Genomic DNA, 14,635 nt, shown 5'->3' on the forward strand with positions numbered 1-14,635 from the left:
CCTGTGTGTGACAGTTACAGATCTGTGTACGCTGTATCTTGTCCTGTGTGTGACGTTTACAGATCTGTGTACGCTGTATCTTGTCCTGTGTGTGACAGTTACAGATCTGTGTACGCTGTATCTTGTCCTGTGTGTGCAGTTACAGATCTGTGTACGCTGTATTTTGTCCTGTGTGTGACGTTTACAGATCTGTGTGCGCTGTATCTTGTCCTGTGTGTGCAGTTACAGATCTGTGTATGCTGTATCTTGTCCTGTGTGTGACGTTTACAGATCTGTGTACGCTGTATCTTGTCCTGTGTGTGACGTTTACAGATCTGTGTACGCTGTATTTTGTCCTGTGTGTGACAGTTACAGATCTGTGTGCTGTATTTTGTCCTGTGTTTGACAGTTACAGATCTGTGTACGCTGTATTTTGTCCTGTGTGTGCAGTTACAGATCTGTGTATGCTGTATTTTGTCCTGTGTGTGACGTTTACAGATCTGTGTATGCTGTATCTTGTCCTGTGTGTGACGTTTACAGATCTGTGTATGCTGTATTTTGTCCTGTGTGTGACGTTTACAGATCTGTGTATGCTGTATTTTGTCCTGTGTGTGACGTTTACAGATCTGTGTATGCTGTATTTTGTCCTGTGTGTGACGTTTACAGATCTGTGTATGCTGTATTTTGTCCTGTGTGTGCAGTTACAGATCTGTGTACGCTGTATCTTGTCCTGTGTGTGACGTTTACAGATCTGTGTACGCTGTATTTTGTCCTGTGTGTGCAGTTACAGATCTGTGTACGCTGTATCTTGTCCTGTGTGTGCAGTTACAGATCTGTGTGTGCTGTATTTTGTCCTGTGTTTGACAGTTACAGATCTGTGTATGCTGTATTTTGTCCTGTGTGTGCAGTTACAGATCTGTGTATGCTGTATTTTGTCCTGTGTGTGACGTTTACAGATCTGTGTATGCTGTATTTTGTCCTGTGTGTGCAGTTACAGATCTGTGTACGCTGTATTTTGTCCTGTGTGTGCAGTTACAGATCTGTGTACGCTGTATTTTGTCCTGTGTGTGCAGTTACAGATCTGTGTACGCTGTATTTTGTCCTGTGTGTGCAGTTACAGATCTGTGTACGCTGTATTTTGTCCTGTGTGTGACGTTTACAGATCTGTGTACGCTGTATTTTGTCCTGTGTGTGCAGTTACAGATCTGTGTATGCTGTATTTTGTCCTGTGTGTGACGTTTACAGATCTGTGTATGCTGTATTTTGTCCTGTGTGTGATATTTAAAGATCTGTGTACGCTGTATTTTGTCCTGTGTGTGCAGTTACAGATCTGTGTACGCTGTATTTTGTCCTGTGTGTGCAGTTACAGATTCTTGTGGTGCAGTTACAGATCTTGTACCTGTATTTGTCCTGTGTGTGCAGTTACAGATCTGTGTACGCTGTATTTTGTCCTGTGTGTGCAGTTACAGATCTGTGTACGCTGTATTTTGTCCTGTGTGTGACGTTTACAGATCTGTGTACGCTGTATTTGTCCTGTGTGTGCAGTTACAGATCTGTGTATGCTGTATTTTGTCCTGTGTGTGACGTTTACAGATCTGTGTATGCTGTATTTTGTCCTGTGTGTGATATTTAAAGATCTGTGTACGCTGTATTTTGTCCTGTGTGTGCAGTTACAGATCTGTGTACGCTGTATTTTGTCCTGTGTGTGCAGTTACAGATCTGTGTACGCTGTATTTTGTCCTGTGTGTGCAGTTACAGATCTGTGTACGCTGTATTTTGTCCTGTGTGTGACGTTTACAGATCTGTGTATGCTGTATCTTGTCCTGTGTGTGACGTTTACAGATCTGTGTACGCTGTATCTTGTCCTGTGTGTGACAGTTACAGATCTGTGTATGCTGTATTTTGTCCTGTGTGTGCACTTACAGATCTGTGTACGCTGTATTTTGTTCTGTGTGTGACGTTTACAGTTCTGTGTACGCTGTATTTTGTCCTGTGTGTGACAGTTACAGATCTGTGTATGCTGTATCTTGTCCTGTGTGTGACGTTTACAGATCTGTGTACGCTGTATCTTGTCCTGTGTGTGACAGTTACAGATCTGTGTGTGCAAGAGAAATAAAACACCAAAAAGGAACAGTACAGCAAAAGAGAATATCATGGCCAGTCAGTTCTTTAGCTGCCAGTGCATTACAGTACTTTGCCCCATAGTTGCCATGACAGCAGCAGTGGTAACTGTAGTATGGTTTTCAGTACTAAGACTTTGATACTAAATGTTTCAGGTACGCCGTTTGATTGGAGATTTTGGGGTTCCTATAGCCATTCTCATCATGGTCCTGATCGATTTCAGCATCACCGACACCTTCACTCAGGTGAGTAACATTTACTGTCACCTGTGTCCAGGGGATACCACCAGCAGTATAAGATGTAATAAAGTATTTTGTGTGTCACTGTCCAGCAATAACTGGGGATTTGACTAGTTTAGTGCCAATTCGTTAGTCCCTCCCTTTTGTTTCTACAGAAGCTCAGTGTCCCCAGCGGTTTTAAGGTGACGTCACCTGATAAGAGAGACTGGGTAATCAACCCCCTGGGGTCAGAAGATGCCTTTCCCATATGGATGATGTTCGCTAGCTTTCTGCCCGCCATATTGGTGTTTATCCTGATCTTCATGGAGACACAGATAACCACGTGAGTCCTACATGTTACTGTTACTTACACTAGGTATACTAGTAATATCAGTAATAGTTACATCAGGTATACTAGTTATATTACTGATAGCAGTTACACCAGGTATACTAGTTATATTACTGATAGCAGTTACATCAGGTATACTAGTTATATCAGTGATAGCAGTTACACCAGGTATACTAGTTATATTACTGATAACAGTTACATCAGGTATACTAGTTATATCAGTGATAGCAGTTACACCAGGTATACTAATTATATCAGTGATAGTAGTTACATCAGGTATACTAGTTATATCAGTGATAGCAGTTACATCAGGTATACTAGTTATATCAGTGATAGCAGTTACATCAGGTATACTAGTTATATCAGTGATAGCAGTTACATCAGGTATACTAATTATATTACTGATAGCAGTTACATCAGGTATACTAGTTATATTACTGATAGCAGTTAGATCAGGTATACTAGTTATATCAGTAATAGCAGTTACATCAGGTATACTAGTTATATCAGTGATAGCAGTTACATCAGGTATACTAGTTATATCAGTGATAGCAGTTACATGAGGTATACTAGTTATATCAGTGATAGCAGTTACATGAGGTATACTAGTTATATCAGTGATAGCAGTTACATCAGGTATACTAGTTATATTACTGATAGCAGTTACATCAGGTATACTAGTTATATTACTGATAGCAGTTACATCAGGTATACTAGTTATATCAGTGATAGTAGTTACATCAGATATACTAGTTATATAAGTGATAGCAGTTACATCAGGTATACTAGTTATATCAGTGATAGCAGTTACACCAGGTATACTAATTATATCAGTGATAGTAGTTACATCAGATATACTAGTTATATCAGTGATAGTAGTTACATCAGATATACTAGTTATATAAGTGATAGCAGTTACATCAGGTATACTAGTTATATCAGTGATAGCACTTACACCAGGTATACTAGTAATATCAGTAATAGTTACATCAGGTATACTAGTTATATTACTGATAGCAGTTACATCAGGTATACTAGTTATATCAGTGATAGTAGTTACATCAGATATACTAGTTATATAAGTGATAGCAGTTACATCAGGTATACTAATTATATCAGTGATAGCAGTTACACCAGGTATACTAATTATATCAGTGATAGTAGTTGCATCAGGTATACTAGTTATATCAGTGATAGCAGTTACATCAGGTATACTAGTTATATCAGTGATAGCAGTTACATCAGGTATACTAGTTATATCAGTGATAGCAGTTACATCAGGTATACTAGTTATATCAGTGATAGCAGTTACATCAGGTATACTAGTTATATCAGTGATAGTAGTTACATCAGGTATACTAGTTATATCAGTGATAGCAGTTACATCAGGTATACTAATTATATTACTGATAGCAGTTACATCAGGTATACTAGTTATATCAGTGATAGCAGTTACACCAGGTATACTAGTTATATTACTGATAACAGTTACATCAGGTATACTAGTTATATCAGTGATAGCAGTTACACCAGGTATACTAGTTATATCAGTGATAGTAGTTACATCAGGTATACTAGTTATATTACTGATAGCAGTTACATCAGGTATACTAGTTATATTACTGATAGCAGTTACATCAGGTATACTAGTTATATCAGTGATAGCAGTTACACCAGGTATACTAGTTATATTACTGATAACAGTTACATCAGGTATACTAGTTATATCAGTGATAGCAGTTACACCAGGTATACTAGTTATATCAGTGATAGTAGTTACATCAGGTATACTAGTTATATCAGTGATAGCAGTTACATGAGGTATACTAGTTATATCAGTGATAGCAGTTACATCAGGTATACTAGTAATATCAGTAATAGTTACATCAGGTATACTAGTTATATTACTGATAGCAGTTACATCAGGTATACTAGTTATATTACTGATAGCAGTTACATCAGGTATACTAGTTATATCAGTGATAGTAGTTACATCAGATATACTAGTTATATAAGTGATAGCAGTTACATCAGGTATACTAGTTATATCAATGATAGCACTTACACCAGGTATACTAGTAATATCAGTAATAGTTACATCAGGTATACTAGTTATATTACTGATAGCAGTTACATCAGGTATACTAGTTATATCAGTGATAGTAGTTACATCAGATATACTAGTTATATAAGTGATAGCAGTTACATCAGGTATACTAGTTATATCAGTGATAGCAGTTACACCAGGTATACTAATTATATCAGTGATAGTAGTTACATCAGGTATACTAGTTATATCAGTGATAGCAGTTACATCAGGTATACTAGTAATATCAGTGATAGCAGTTACAGCAGGTATACTAGTAATATCAGTAATAGTAGTTACATTAGGTATACTAGTTATATCAGTGATAGCAGTTACACCAGGTATACTAGTTATATCATTGATAGCAGTTACATCAGGTATACTAGTAATATCAGAAATAGTTACATCAGGTATACTAGTTATATCAGTGATAGTAGTTACATCAGATATACTAGTTATATAAGTGATAGCAGTTACATCAGGTATACTAGTTATATCAGTGATAGCAGTTACATCAGGTATACTAGTTATATCAGTGATAGCAGTTACATCAGGTATACTAGTTATATCAGTGATAGCAGTTACACCAGGTATACTAGTAATATCAGTAATAGTTACATCAGGTATACTAGTTATATTACTGATAGCAGTTACACCAGGTATACTAATTATATCAGTGATAGCAGTTACACCAGGTATACTAGTTATATCAGTGATAGCAGTTACACCAGGTATACTAGTAATATCAGTAATAGTTACATCAGGTATACTAGTTATATTACTGATAGCAGTTACACTAGGTATACTAGTTATATCAGTGACAGCAGTTACACCAGGTATACTAGTTATATCAGTTACACCAGGTATACTAGTTATATTAGTGATAGCAGTTACACCAGGAATACTAGTTATATCAGTAATAGTAGTTACATCAGGTATACTAGTTATATCAGTGATAGCAGTTACATCAGGTATACTACTAATATCAGTGATAGCAGTTACATCAGGTATACTAGTTATATCAGTGATACTAGTTACACCAGGTATACTAGTTATATTACTGATAGCAGTTACATCAGGTATACTAGTTATATTACTGATAGCAGTTACATTAGGTATACTAGTAATATCAGTGATAGTAGTTACATCAGGTATACTAGTTATATCAGTAATAGTTACATCAGGTATACTAGTTATATCAGTGATAGCAGTTACGTCAGGTATACTAGTTATATCAGTTATATAGTGATAGTAGTTACATCAGGGATAGCAGTTACACCAGGTATACTAGTTATATCAGTGATAGTAATTACATCAGGTATACTAGTTATATCAATGATAGCAGTTACATCAGGTATACTAGTTATATCAGTGATAGCAGTTACACCAGATATACTAGTTATATCAGTGATATCAGTTACATCAGGTATACTAGTTATATCAGTAATAGTAGTTACATCAAGTATACTAGTTATATCAGTGACAGCAGTTACACCATGTATACTAGTTATATCAGTGATAGCTACACCAGGAATACTAGTTATATCAGTGATAGCAGTTACATTAGGTATACTAGTTACATCAGTGATAGCAGTTACATCAGATATACTAGTTATATCAGTGATAGCAGTTAGATCAGGTATACTAGTTATATTAGTAATAGCAGTTACATCAGGTATACTAGTTATATTACTGATAGCAGTTAGATCAGGTATACTAGTTATATCAATGATAGCAGTTACATCAGGTATACTAGTTATATCAGTGATAGCAGTTACATTAGTTATTCTAGTTATATCAGTGATAGCAGTTACACTAGGTATACTAGTTATATCAGTTATATCAGTTACATCAGATATACTAGTTATATCAGTGATAGCAGTTAGATCAGGTATACTAGTTATATTAGTAATAGCAGTTACATCAGGTATACTAGTTATATTACTGATAGCAGTTAGATCAGGTATACTAGTTATATCAATGATAGCAGTTACATCAGGTATACTAGTTATATCAGTGATAGCAGTTACACCATGTATACTAGTTATATCAGTGATATCAGTTACACCAGGTATACTAGTTATATTACTGATAACAGTTACATCAGGTATACTAGATATATTACTGATATAACAGTTACATCAGGTATACTAGTTATATTACTGATAGCAGTTAGATCAGGTATACTAGTTATATCAGTAATAGCAGTTACATCAGGTATACTAGTTATATTACTGATAACAGTTACATCAGGTATACTAGATATATTACTGATATAACAGTTACATCAGGTATACTAGTTATATTACTGATAGCAGTTAGATCAGGTATACTAGTTATATCAGTAATAGCAGTTACATCAAGTATACTAGTAATATCAGTAATAGCAGTTACATCAGGTATACTAGTTATATTACTGATAACAGTTACATCAGGTATACTAATAATATCAGTAATAACAGTTACATCAGGTATACTAGTTATATAACTGATAGCAGTTACATCAGGTATACTAGTTATATTACTGGTAGCATTTACATCAGGTATACTAGTTATATTACTGATAGCAGTTAGATCAGGTATACTAGTTATATCAATGATAGCAGTTACATCAGGTATACTAGTTATATCAGTGATAGCAGTTACACCATGTATACTAGTTATATCAGTGATATCAGTTACACCAGGTATACTAGTTATATTACTGATAACAGTTACATCAGGTATACTAGATATATTACTGATATAACAGTTACATCAGGTATACTAGTTATATCATTGATAGCAGTTACATCAGGTATACTAGTTATATCAGTGATAGCAGTTACATCAGGTATACTAGTTATATCAGTGATAGCAGTTACACCAGGTATACTAGTTATATCAGTGATAGCAGTTACATCAGGTATACTAGTTATATCAGTGATAGCAGTTACACCATGTATACTAGTTATATCAGTGATATCAGTTACACCAGGTATACTAGTTATATTACTGATAACAGTTACATCAGGTATACTAGTTATATCAGTAATAGCAGTTATACTAGGTATACTAATTATATCAGTGATAGCAGTTATACTAGCTATACTAGTTATATCAGTAATAGCATGTTCATCAGGTATACTAGTTATATCAGTGATAGAGTGATAGTAGTTACATCAGGTATACTAGTTATATCAGTGATAGTAGTTACATCAGGTATACTAGTTATATCAGTGATAGTAGTTACATCAGGTATACTAGTTATATCAGTGATAGATTGATAGTAGTTACATCAGGTATACTAGTTATATCAGGGATAGCAGTTACACCAGGTATACTAGTTATATCAGTGATAGTAATTACATCAGATATACTAGTTATATCGTTATAGCAGTTTCATCAGGTATACTAGTTATATCAGTAATAGTTACATCAGGTATACTAGTTATATCAGTGATAGCAGTTACACCAGGTATAATAGTTATATCAGTGATATTAGTTACACCAGGTATACTAGTTATATCAGTGATAGCAGTTACATCAGGTATACTAGTTATATCAGTGATAGCAGTTACATTAGGTATACTAGTTATATCAGTGATAGCAGTTACATCAGGTATACTAGTTATATCAGTGATAGAGTGATAGTAGTTACATCAGGTATACTAGTTATATCAGGGATAGCAGTTACACCAGGTATACTAGTTATATCAGTGATAGCAGTTACATCAGGTATACTAGTTATATCAGTGATAGCAGTTACATCAGGTATACTAGTTATATCAGTGATAGCAGTTACACCAGGTATACTAGTTATATCAGTGATAGCAGATATCAGTTACATCAGGTATACTAGTTATATCAGTGATAGCAGTTACATTAGGTATACTAGTTATATCAGTGATATTAGTTACACCATGGTATACTAGTTATATCAGTTATATTAGTTACACCAGGTATACTAGTTATATCAGTGATAGCTGTTACACCAGGTATACTAGTTATATCAGTGATAGCAGATATCAGTTACATCAGGTATACTAGTTATATCAGTGATAGCAGTTACATTAGGTATACTAGTTATATCAGTGATATTAGTTACACCATGTATACTAGTTATATCAGTTATATTAGTTACACCAGGTATACTAGTTATATCAGTGATAGCTGTTACACCAGGTATACTAGTTATATCAGTGATAGCAGTTACACCAGGTATACTAATTATATCAGTGATAGCAGTTACACCAGGTATACTAGTTATATCAGTGATAGCAGTTACATCAGGTATACTAGTTATATCAGTGATAGCAGTTACACCAGGTATACTAGTTATATCAGTGATAGCAGTTACATCAGGTATACTAGTTATATCAGTGATAGCAGTTGCATCAGGTATACTAGTTATATCAGTGATAGCAGTTACTCCAGGTATACTAGTTATATCAGTGATAGCAGTTACATTAGGTATACTAGTTATATCAGTGATAGCAGTTACATCAGGTATACTAGTTATATCAGTGATAGCAGTTGCATCAGGTATACTAGTTATATCAGTGATAGCAGTTACTCCAGGTATACTAGTTATATCAGTGATAGCAGTTACATTAGGTATACTAGTTATATCAGTGATAGCAGTTACATCAGGTATACTAGTTATATCAGTGATACTAGTTACACCAGGTATACTAGTTATATCAGTGATAGCAGATATCAGTTACATCAGGTATACTAGTTATATCAGTGATAGCAGTAACACCATGTATACTAGTTATATCAGTGATATTAGTTACACCATGTATACTAGTTATATCAGTTATATTAGTTACACCAGGTATACTAGTTATATCAGTGATAGCAGTTACACCAGGTATACTAGTTATATCAGTGATAGCAGATATCAGTTACATCAGGTATACTAGTTATATCAGTGATAGCAGTTACATTAGGTATACTAGTTATATCAGTGATATTAGTTACACCATGTATACTAGTTATATCAGTTATATTAGTTACACCAGGTATACTAGTTATATCAGTGATAGCTGTTACACCATGTATACTAGTTATATCAGTTATATTAGTTACACCAGGTATACTAGTTATATCAGTGATAGCTGTTACATCAGGTATACTAGTTATATCAGTGATATCAGTTACATCAGGTATACTAGTTATATCAGTGATAGTAGTTACATTAGGTATACTAATTATATCAGTGATAGCAGTTATATCAGGTATACTAGTTATATCAGTGATAGCAGTTACATCAGGTATACTAGTTATATCAGTGATAGCAGTTACATTAGGTATACTAGTTATATCAGTGATACTAGTTACACCAGGTATACTAGTTATATCAGTGATAGCAGATATCAGTTACATAAGGTATACTAGTTATATCAGTGATACTAGTTACACCAGGTATACTAGTTATATTACTGATAGCAGTTACATCAGGTATACTAGTTATATCAGTGATACTAGTTACACCAGGTATACTAGTTATATCAGTGATAGCAGTTACATCAGGTATACTAGTTATATCAGTGATAGCAGTTACACCAGGTATACTAGTTATATCAGTGATAGCAGTTACATCAGGTATACTAGTTATATCAGTGATAGCAGTTACATGAGGTATACTAGTTATATCAGTGATAGCAGTTACATCAGGTATACTAGTTATATCAGTGATAGCAGTTACATGAGGTATACTAGTTATATCAGTGATAGCAGTTACATCAGGTATACTAGTTATATCAGTGATAGCAGTTACATCAGGTATACTAGTTATATCAGTGATATCAGTTACACCAGGTATACTAGTTATATCAGTGATAGCTGTTACACCATGTATACTAGTTATATCAGTTATATTAGTTACACCAGGTATACTAGTTATATCAGTGATAGCTGTTACACCATGTATACTAGTTATATCAGTTATATTAGTTACACCAGGTATACTAGTTATATCAGTGATAGCAGTTACACCAGGTATACTAGTTATATCAGTGATAGCAGTTACATCAGGTATACTAGTTATATCAGTGATAGCAGTTACACCAGGTATACTAGTTATATCAGTGATAGGAGTTACATCAGGTATACTAGTTATATCAGTTATTAGTTACACCAGGTATACTAGTTATATCAGTGATAGCAGTTACACCAGGTATACTAGTTATATCAGTGATAGCAGTTACATCAGGTATACTAGTTATATCAGTGATAGCAGTTACATGAGGTATACTAGTTATATCAGTGATAGCAGTTACATCAGGTATACTAGTTATATCAGTTATATTAGTTACACCAGGTATACTAGTTATATCAGTGATAGCAGTTACACCAGGTATACTAGTTATATCAGTGATAGCAGTTACATCAGGTATACTAGTTATATCAGTGATAGCAGTTACATGAGGTATACTAGTTATATCAGTGATAGCAGTTACATCAGGTATACTAGTTATATTAGTTACACCAGGTATACTAGTTATATCAGTGATAGCAGTTACACCAGGTATACTAGTTATATCAGTGATAGCAGTTACATGAGGTATACTAGTTATATCAGTGATAGTTACATCAGGTATACTAGTTATATCAGTTATAGCAGTTACATCAGGTATACTAGTTATATCAGTTATATTAGTTACACCAGGTATACTAGTTATATCAGTGATAGCTGTTACACCATGGTATACTAGTTATATCAGTGATAGCAGTTACACCAGGTATACTAGTTATATCAGTGATAGCAGTTACATCAGGTATACTAGTTATATCAGTGATAGCAGTTACATGAGGTATACTAGTTATATTACTGATAACAGTTACATCAGGTATACTAGTTATATCAGTGGTAGTAGTTACATCAGGTATACTAGTTATATCAGTTATAGCAGTTACATCAGGTATACTAGTTATATCAGTGATAGCAGTTACACCAGGTATACTAGTTATATCAGTGATAGCAGTTACATCAGGTATACTAGTTATATCAGTGATAGTAGTTACACCAGGTATACTAGTTATATTACTGATAGCAGTTACATCAGGTATACTAGTTATATCAGTTATATTAGTTACACCAGGTATACTAGTTATATCAGTGATAGCAGTTACACCAGGTATACTAGTTATATCAGTGATAGCAGTTACATCAGGTATACTAGTTATATCAGTGATAGCAGTTACATGAGGTATACTAGTTATATCAGTGATAGCAGTTACATCAGGTATACTAGTTATATCAGTGATAGCAGTTACACCAGGTATACTAGTAATATCAGTAATAGTAGTTACATTAGGTATACTAGTTATATCAGTGATAGCAGTTACATCAGGTATACTAGTTATATTACTGATAATAGTTACATCAGGTATACTACTTATATCAGTGATAGCAGTTACACCAGGTATACTAGTTATATCAGTGATAGCAGTTACACCAGGTATACTAGTTATATCAGTGATAGCAGTTACATCAGGTATACTAGTTATATCAGTGATAGCAGTTACACCATGTATACTAGTTATATCAGTGATAGCTACACCAGGAATACTAGTTATATCAGTGATAGCAGTTACATTAGGTATACTAGTTACATCAGTGATAGCAGTTACACTAGGTATACTAGTTATATCAGTTATAGCAGTTACATCAGATATACTAGTTATATCAGTGATAGCAGTTAGATCAGGTATACTAGTTATATTAGTAATAGCAGTTACATCAGGTATACTAGTTATATTACTGATAGCAGTTAGATCAGGTATACTAGTTATATCAGTAATAGCAGTTACATCAGGTATACTAGTTATATCAGTGATAGCAGTTACATCAGGTATACTAGTTATATCAGTGATAGCAGTTACATCAGGTATACTAGTTATATCAGTTATATTAGTTACACCAGGTATACTAGTTATATCAGTGATAGCAGTTACACCAGGTATACTAGTTATATCAGTGATAGCAGTTACATCAGGTATACTAGTTATATCAGTGATAGCAGTTACATGAGGTATACTAGTTATATCAGTGATAGCAGTTACATCAGGTATACTAGTTATATCAGTGATAGCAGTTACACCAGGTATACTAGTAATATCAGTAATAGTAGTTACATTAGGTATACTAGTTATATCAGTGATAGCAGTTACATCAGGTATACTAGTTATATTACTGATAATAGTTACATCAGGTATACTACTTATATCAGTGATAGCAGTTACACCAGGTATACTAGTTATATCAGTGATAGCAGTTACACCAGGTATACTAGTTATATCAGTGATAGCAGTTACATCAGGTATACTAGTTATATCAGTGATAGCAGTTACACCATGTATACTAGTTATATCAGTGATAGCTACACCAGGAATACTAGTTATATCAGTGATAGCAGTTACATTAGGTATACTAGTTACATCAGTGATAGCAGTTACACTAGGTATACTAGTTATATCAGTTATAGCAGTTACATCAGATATACTAGTTATATCAGTGATAGCAGTTAGATCAGGTATACTAGTTATATTAGTAATAGCAGTTACATCAGGTATACTAGTTATATTACTGATAGCAGTTAGATCAGGTATACTAGTTATATCAGTAATAGCAGTTACATCAGGTATACTAGTTATATCAGTGATAGCAGTTACATCAGGTATACTAGTTATATCAGTGATAGCAGTTACATCAGGTATACTAGTTATATCAGTAATAGCAGTTACATCAGGTATACTAGTTATATCAGTGATAGCAGTTACACCAGGTATACTAGTTATATCAGTGATAGCTGTTACACCATGTATACTAGTTATATCAGTTATATTAGTTACACCAGGTATACTAGTTATATCAGTGATAGCAGTTACACCAGGTATACTAGTTATATCAGTGATAGCAGTTACATCAGGTATACTAGTTATATCAGTGATAGCAGTTACATCAGGTATACTAGTTATATCAGTGATAGCAGTTACATCAGGTATACTAGTTATATCAGTTATATTAGTTACACCAGGTATACTAGTTATATCAGTGATAGCAGTTACACCAGGTATACTAGTTATATCAGTGATAGCAGTTACATCAGGTATACTAGTTATATCAGTTATATTAGTTACACCAGGTATACTAGTTATATCAGTGATAGCAGTTACACCAGGTATACTAGTTATATCAGTGATAGCAGTTGCATGAGGTATACTAGTTATATCAGTGATAGTTACATCAGGTATACTAGTTATATCAGTGATAGCAGTTACATGAGGTATACTAGTTATATAAGTGATAGCAGTTACATCAGGTATACTAGTTATATCAGTGATAGCAGTTACATCAGGTATACTAGTTATATCAGTGATAGCAGTTACATCAGGTATACTAGTTATATCAGTGATAGTAGTTACATCAGGTATACTAGTTATATCAGTGATAGCAGATATCAGTTACATCAGGTATACTAGTTATATCAGTTATAGCAGTTACATCAGGTATACTAGTTATATCAGTTATATTAGTTACACCAGGTATACTAGTTATATCAGTGATAGCAGTTACACCAGGTATACTAGTTATATCAGTGATAGCAGTTACATCAGGTATACTAGTTATATCAGTGATAGCAGTTACATCAGGTATACTAGTTATATCAGTGATAGCAGTTACATGAGGTATACTAGTTATATCAGTGATAGTTACATCAGGTATACTAGTTATATCAGTTATAGCAGTTACATCAGGTATACTAGTTATATCAGTTATATTAGTTACACCAGGTATACTAGTTATATCAGTGATAGCTGTTACACCATGGTATACTAGTTATATCAGTGATAGCAGTTACACCAGGTATACTAGTTATATCAGTGATAGCA

General features: G+C 33.9%; 1 protein-coding gene across 1 annotated transcript in view; it reads left to right on the top strand.

Moving 5' to 3' along the window:
- The window catches only part of SLC4A2 (solute carrier family 4 member 2), a gene marked incomplete in the record, with an annotated part of 556,511 nt that overhangs the window by 496,625 nt on the left and 45,251 nt on the right, over positions 1-14,635 (top strand). Inside the window, 2 exon segments of the mRNA XM_053713254.1 lie at positions 2,256-2,345; positions 2,495-2,661. Of these exon segments, the coding sequence (XP_053569229.1) occupies positions 2,256-2,345; positions 2,495-2,661 (257 nt within the window).

Source organism: Bombina bombina, chromosome 5 (genome assembly GCF_027579735.1).
Source record: "Bombina bombina isolate aBomBom1 chromosome 5, aBomBom1.pri, whole genome shotgun sequence".
Classification (NCBI taxonomy): domain Eukaryota; kingdom Metazoa; phylum Chordata; class Amphibia; order Anura; family Bombinatoridae; genus Bombina; species Bombina bombina.